Source organism: Sinocyclocheilus rhinocerous, unplaced genomic scaffold (assembly GCF_001515625.1).
Source record: "Sinocyclocheilus rhinocerous isolate Xijiao unplaced genomic scaffold, SAMN03320098_v1.1 scaffold980, whole genome shotgun sequence".
Lineage (NCBI taxonomy): Eukaryota > Metazoa > Chordata > Actinopteri > Cypriniformes > Cyprinidae > Sinocyclocheilus > Sinocyclocheilus rhinocerous.
In genome coordinates, this window is record NW_015635053.1 from 179,697 (window position 1) to 187,062 (window position 7,366).

The 7,366-nt window shown below is 38.6% G+C and overlaps 1 protein-coding gene across 2 annotated transcripts in view; it reads right to left on the reverse strand.

The window, feature by feature from the left end:
* LOC107746526 (myosin-binding protein H-like) overlaps nucleotides 1-7,366 on the reverse strand; it is a 36,599-nt gene that overhangs the window by 14,191 nt on the left and 15,042 nt on the right. For both annotated transcript variants that reach the window (XM_016560766.1, XM_016560765.1), the window contains 2 exons: nucleotides 5,425-5,584; nucleotides 1,886-2,022 (listed from right to left, as the gene is read on the reverse strand). In XM_016560766.1, the coding sequence (XP_016416252.1) occupies nucleotides 1,886-2,022; nucleotides 5,425-5,584 (297 nt within the window). The remainder of the gene's footprint in view (nucleotides 1-1,885; nucleotides 2,023-5,424; nucleotides 5,585-7,366) is intronic.

A 7,366-nucleotide genomic window follows, 5' to 3' on the forward strand; every position in this document is an offset into this window, starting at 1 on the left:
CCTCTAGAAGCTTGCGTTCTGCAAGTGAACAGTGCATTAATGTGCCATCCCAAAGAGGCACTAAATCACCTTCACAGACTTTTAAATTAAATGTTCCCTCCTGGTGGAATGACCTGCCCACCTCCAGCTGAGTCCTTAGCTATCTTCAAGAATCGGCTAAAAACACATCTCTTCCAACTTTATTTGACCCTCTAACTCTAGCACTCTCTATTCTAATTATTTTCTAACTGCTTGTTTTCTTTAAAAAACAACAACTAACACTAGCTTCTCTATTCTTTTTGTATTCTATCTATTTGTATTCTTTTATTTATTATACAATTAACAAAAAATGAAAATCTAAATGTTAACTTGGCACAGACCAGCCAACCAACCGGAGTTTTTTTTTTTTTTTTTTCTTGAGATTTTTTTTTGCCCAGCAGGGGGATGTAATTGGTCATCTGATTCGTCTGTGCTGATCTTGGATAACCAAAAAATAGAGCATGTTCAGTCAACTTGTGGACTTTCACATACTGGGAATATTAACAAGCCAATCACAAATAAGACTGTCCAAGTCATTAATCTGGACATAAATATGAGCATCATTCCATTAACTCATGAAAACTCTTTCCATTAACGGAGGAACAGTTCCAAGTGCATTTCCACTTGAGCTTGGTCTGGCACAATATGATTACAAACCATTTCCCAGCACAATTCTCAACCATCCTGTTAGAATGCTTGTAGCAGGTGTGGATAAACCATCCCAAAAGTTGTGGGACCCTACCTGGCTTCCGATATGAAAATACCCAGGCTCCACCACTGGCTTGTAATGATGCAATAATGGTTTACAGTAGCCTGCTTACTCCAATGTTTACTTACTGTACATTATCACACTGTCAAGAACTCTTATGTCTCAGACATATCCTGATTTTTCAGCACCAAAGTAGAAAAAGAAAGCGTAATGGTGTTAACTGACCCGGATAAACATGGAACGGAATGAGGGTGAAAAATAATCTACGGCATCTTTCTATGAAGTGCATCATGGGGTTCTCTTATGACTTTGAAGGTTTTCGGTTTCTAACTTCATCCAAAAAGCTCAAGACACCCTGGAACTCTGTTGGTGCCAAATGGAAATTGGGCCCCAGCACTACAAACCAGAGCAAGGACTTTTGAGTGTCACAGTCCTTTATGAGTCCCTGACTGCCAACTCAAACTCTGCCTGTGTGTTACTGTATTGCTTGAAGTATGTTGTAAATACTGTACCCTTACTCTTGAGGAAGCCATTATTGAGTTGTTCTTCTGTGTAACATCATGTTCTATTGTGGCTTTGAAGGTTTTACATTTCCATTTGCATCCAATTGCATCCAACATGCCCTAGACAGCTCGGACATCTCTGGAACTTTGTTAGCATGAAATAGAAAGCAGGTCCCATCACAGCTAGATTTAATGAACAAGAATTTTGGAGTGTCCTAGAAGGCAAACTCACCAGGATTTGCATTCAGCCCAGATTTTGCATCCATCTCAGCTGTTTTCGAAACTTGATTCTCCATCCCCCTCCTTGGGAATGACAAGCTAACACAGTCCCCACATGACTGTCTAGCAGCTGGCCTCCTTGGTCAGCAGGAACAGCCTGCACTGGGCTTTTTGTACCTTATGACTACAGCTATGGGTATAATTAAGCTATTTATTGAGATTGAACTCAAGGACGTTTGGATATGTTGATACCATCATTGGATTATTAACAGCTGTTATGATGTAATGATGTTGAATTACAATGATACTCCTCCAGAAGTATATTTGTAGCAACACATCAGCTAATTCTTGGCTACAAACATCTAGCTATGATAGACAACGTGGAAGAAGGACAAGGAGGACTATACCAAATCAGCAGAAAAGAGATGATTCATACCTTTGGACTGCCTCGCACTGCACATAGTAGTTTCGTGGTGTAGCCCACAGTGGCAGCTCTGTCGCTGAGAGGCGCTGTGAACTTGGGAGCCTCGCTGAAATCGTGCTCTTTGTACTCCAGTGGTTTGTATACAATACCTACAGGACAGAGGACAACAACCTCAGCCGGGCCTGACAGTTGTGCAGAGGGTAGAGCTGTTACGTGACATTAGGAATGTGCAAAACTACAGGTTTTAAAAAGCGGATGGTGGGTTCCTAGTCGGCTAAATAGAGCCCCGGTCGGACATGTTTCATAGGGTGGGTGCAAAGCAACAGCAAAAGATGTTCGTCTGAATGTTTATATTTGTAGCAGCTATGAATTTAAGGCATGGGTGTCCAATCGTGCTCCTGGAGGGCAACCATCCTGCAGAGTTTAGCTCCAACACACATGTAGTCCACTTGAAGGAGTGAATGAAAACAAGCAAGGGGACACTGAATGTGCCGGAAATGCTAGATTTCTAGCTAGACACAGGAATTTATTCTGACAGTGCACATGGCGTTTTGCTATGCACTGCCTTAATTTCATATAAATTCTAATTAGGGATGAACTATTCAACTAGTCACCCAACAAACTACAGTGAGGTTGACTAGTTTACTTAGAATTCTCTTTATTTTAGTTTTGATATGTTTAGCTGTAATGCTTTAATTAGCATCATGCAGCTTGCTATGCTTTAGCTCATGGAAGGTAGCCCTTCAGATTCAAGAATGGACACCCTTGATTTAAGGGGAAAAGAGAATGATTGACCGATAATCATGCAAACTGTATAACAGCTAAGCGTCTAGCCTTTGAGTGTACATTGGTTGTACACCCGTTGTGCGATGAAGTGCATTATAGGATTGAATGAGTGCACTTAATAATGTCCACTATGGTCTTGGACACCACTACAAATGGCAGTTCCCTCAAATAGTGGCCTATATAAGCGTATAGTGGGCGAAGTGCCCTATATAAGGGCATGGGGGCAATTTTAGACAGCCTTTGATTAGCTAGTTCAGGTGTGATTAATGAGGGTTGGAGCTAAAATCAGCTGGAAAGTAGATCTCGAGGGACAAAGTTGCTTTAGCTGTTATACAGTTTGCATGATTATCGGTCAATCATTCTCTTTTCCCCTTAAATCAAGGGTGTCCATTCTTGAATCTGAAGGGCTACCTTCCATGAGCTAAAGCACAGCAAGCTGCATGATGCTAATTAAAGCATTACAGCTAAACATATCAAAACTAAAATAAAGAGAATTCTAAGTAAACTAGTCAACCTCACTGTAGTTTGTTGGGTGACTAATTGAATAGTTCATCCCTACTTAGAATTTATATGAAATTAAGGCAGTGCATAGCAAAAGGCCTTGTGTTTGCAATGCTTTTGAAATTACAGGATGGAACAGAAAGTTACAGCAGGCTGGAAGTTAAGAAACGTAACCAGTTCAGTGTCAGCTGCCTCGGTGTGTAACAGTTAACTGATCTTATATAAACTCATGTCTACACCTGACTGATGCATGTTGCTAAATTATTGTCAGTTTTGCAACACTGCAGCATAATCCATGTTGTTATGCAGATCCCATGTAGCTCTGATGTGAGGAATGAGAACTGTCATTAGCACTCAAGGCAGAGCCAAGTCTTATCTCCACACAGTGAGTACACTTATGTGCTGTCAGCGTTTGCTGCCAACAAAATGGCCTCATGTGTTTACAGTTCACTTAGTATCATTTATTAATATCAATTATATCAATTATTGTTAAGTTTATTTGTAGGCTGTTTGCAGTTGCCATGCACTGTAACAACTTGCCACATTTATTATTGACTGTGAGGTCATGTGTGCATTTATGTGCCTTCTGGAGTCAGAACTACATTACTACATTGCGAGAAACAGTGAGGTCTGTTCTAGGTCTGTTTACTTCTATCTGCCGTCAGCATTGCTATGGTTTGCGTCTTGCTTTGGACTTGACTGACAGATTGGCATTCTGGCATTCTGGCATTCACCAGCTTCATGCGTTCTAACTATCTCTACTTTTTTCCACTTTATGTCTGCTTATAATACATATAAAATACAAGAATTTTATATCAGTAGTACTATATTCATAATTGTGACCACACAGTCTGATTACATCTACCAATGTCTGTCTGTATGGGGTGACATTAAAGTTGTAACTTTAATAAGAAGAAATATATATTTAATTTACACAGTGAAGAATATGCAGTGTTTTTATACATTGTATTACTTTATACAATGTATGTAGCATTTCTTATTTATTTGTTCTACTGTAGTTTTATTGTTGTCCTATTGCTTGTAATTAGTTACTTATTCTTGTTTAATCACTGCCTGTTAACTTGTCTGCAGTGAGCTTGATTTTTTTATTTTTATTATTTAGGCTAGTAGTAGTTTTTTGTGATACTGACACTGGTGACAAGAATTATGAAATTTCTATAGTATCATTTTTTTAATATCATAAAGACCTAATTTAAAGCAAAAATATCTATATCGTGATATATATTGTTACCGTGAAATAAAATTACTCATATTCTATTATAAAATTTTGGTCATATTGCCCACCCCTAATGAATGTATGTGCATTTTTATTTATAGGTTATATATTTTCTTTACATATGAGCCCCTGTCCCTGAGAAACTCTCTGCACATTCCTGTATAAATTTGATTAATTGTAATAACTTTATAACTTTTACTCAGATCGGATCAGGGGCACAAAAAACCTGATCGGGACATCCCTAGAAAGACGTCTTTTATGCTCACCAAAGATGCTTTTATTTGATCAGAAATATAGTAAGAACAGGAATATTGTGAAATATTACTACAATTTAAAATAACTGTTTTGTATTTGAATATATCTTAAAATGTAATTTATTCCTGTGATCAAAGCTGAATTATCAGCATCATTACTCCGGTCTTCAGTGTCAAATGATCCTTCAGAAATCATTCTAATATGCTGATTTGCTGCTTAACAAACATTTCTTATTATCAGCATTGTAAACTTGATGCTTATTTTCAGGATTCTTTGATGAATAGAAAGAACAGAATTTATGTGAAACTGATTACAACGTTGATCAAATTAATGCATCATGTGCCACCCTGTTGAAAAAAACAGCATATGCTGGTTAGGTATGTTTTGAAGCATGGCAGTTGGTTTGAGCTGGTTTAAGCTGGTTATGAGATGGTTTAAACTGGTCATGTGCTGGTCCTAAGCAACTAGGTCCTGCTCAGGACCAGCTCAAGACCAGCTTAAACCAGCTACCATGCTTCAAAGCATACCTAACCAGCATATGCTGTTGTTGTTTTTAACAGGGCAATTTGCTACATTGCTTGGCAACAGCAAACAGCTTACAGTTAGGATAGTGAATGAACATGGGTGTATTTTATTATACTACTTATGCTGCCAGCAAATAGGCCATACTTTAGTAATTTTACCACCACTAAAATATGTTTGCGTTAATTTTACTTAATGAAAGAAGTCTGAAGTGCTGTGGAGTTAAAGCAATGAGATGTTGTGAGCTTACCTGTTTTCTGAATATGAGCAGCATTTTTTGTTACAGCAGCAGTCTCACTCCTTCCAACCTTGTTTTCTGCAAAAACTCTGAAGGTGAATGTATTTCCCATCACAAGGTCAGAGACTGTAGCGTTCAGCATGTGGAAGTGCTCCAGAACCGTAAACCACTCCTGCCAAAAACAGCAATCCTCTTAGTATTTTCTTTTAGCAGATATACTGTATGCATTTAAAAGGAGAGGACAGAATGATAGGATAGTGACAGGATGGAATGTTGGCTATTAATAAATTGTGAACGAGACTGAAAATATTTCCCTGTGGGTTTCATCCAATAAATAGATCGTAAACAAGCAGATTTTCATTACAGTGTTAAATATCAGTTGTGGTTTTGCCTAAAGTGCTTTTAGATGAAGTGTTTCTGTACTTCATGTTCTCTGCACATCTTGTATTCACATCAAGCTAGCTGTTTAGTATCATGATTCGCATCATGACAGTGAGAGTTATGAGAAGTCATCATGCATCTGTCAGCACTTTACACCTTCCCAACCTGATGATCTCCCGCCAAGAAGTCATCTGACCCATGCCTCAAACACCCAGATACAAACTTATAGATAGACACGTCATGTCCATATACAATGTCTCAAGACTCTTCATTTAGATTTACAGGTCTGACAGGTGGTTAAATTAAGCCTCGCTAAAGTATGACGACAAAAAAAGGCCTAGAGCATCACAGCATTCACTGCTTGCTGTCACTTATCACTTTGATAAGTGTTAAAGGGATAGTTCACCCAAAAATGAAAATTCTGTCATTAATTACTCACCCCCATGTCATTCCAAACCTGTAAGACCTTTGTTCATCTTTGGAACCCAAATTAAGATATTTTTGATGAAATAAAAGAGTTTTCTGATCCTCCATAGACAGCAATGCAACTACCACGTTCAAGGCCCAGAAAGGTAGTAAGGACATCATTAAAATAGTCCATGTGACATCAGTGGTTCAACTGTAATTTTAAGAAGCTACAAGAATACTTTTTGTGCACAAAGAAAACAAAAATAACTTTATTCAACAATTTCTTCTCTTCCATGTCAGTCTTCAACGCTCGTTCGCGACAGCATGCGTGTGGTGCTGCTGACGTAGAACCGAGACGCACTGTGGCTTGTTTACAATCAGAGGAATGCACACGCATGTGTCAGGGTACTCATGGTGTGAGTGCACGTCGACTGACACGGAAGAGAAGAATTGTTGAATAATCTCGTTATTTTTGTTTTCTTTGCGCACAAAAAATATAACTTAAAATAAAATAACTTCTTAAAGGGGCCATCGGATGCCCATTTTCCACAAGTTGATATGATTCTTTAGGGTCTTAATGAAAAGTCTATAACATACTTTGGTTAAAATGTCTAAATTGTCTTGTAAAAAACACCCTTTTTACCTTGTTAAAATCAGCTCTTTTCACAGCAACCCGTTTTGTTGCATTTCCCTTTAAATGCTAATGAGCTCTGCTCACCCCGCCCTCTCTTCTGTTGGGTGACGAGCCGTCCTGTTTACTTTAAGTGCATTTAGCTGCATTTAGCCAAGAAACTTGCTAACTAGCACATTATTAGGAAAGGCAATTTGCAAAGATTCATAAAAAACTCTTATATTCACTTCTGTAGGTGAAGCTGGATCATGAATGATTCGCGCAAACATAGACACATTTAGTCTACTCCTGCTCCGGCGTCGAAACAATGCAGGACTGTGTACAGCTCACTCAGGGCGGGTCTAAGGTAAGACAGCCGTGTCAATCAACTATCGTGGGAGGGGCCTGGGTCTGTGTGACGTCACACAGCCAAGAAGCTGAGAATGGCTTGATTTTAAAAAGGGGATATTATTTATAGAGATTAAAAAAATACCACTGGGTGGATTTTTATCATTTTAGGGTGGTTGTGTACACACACTGCCAACACACATTTAT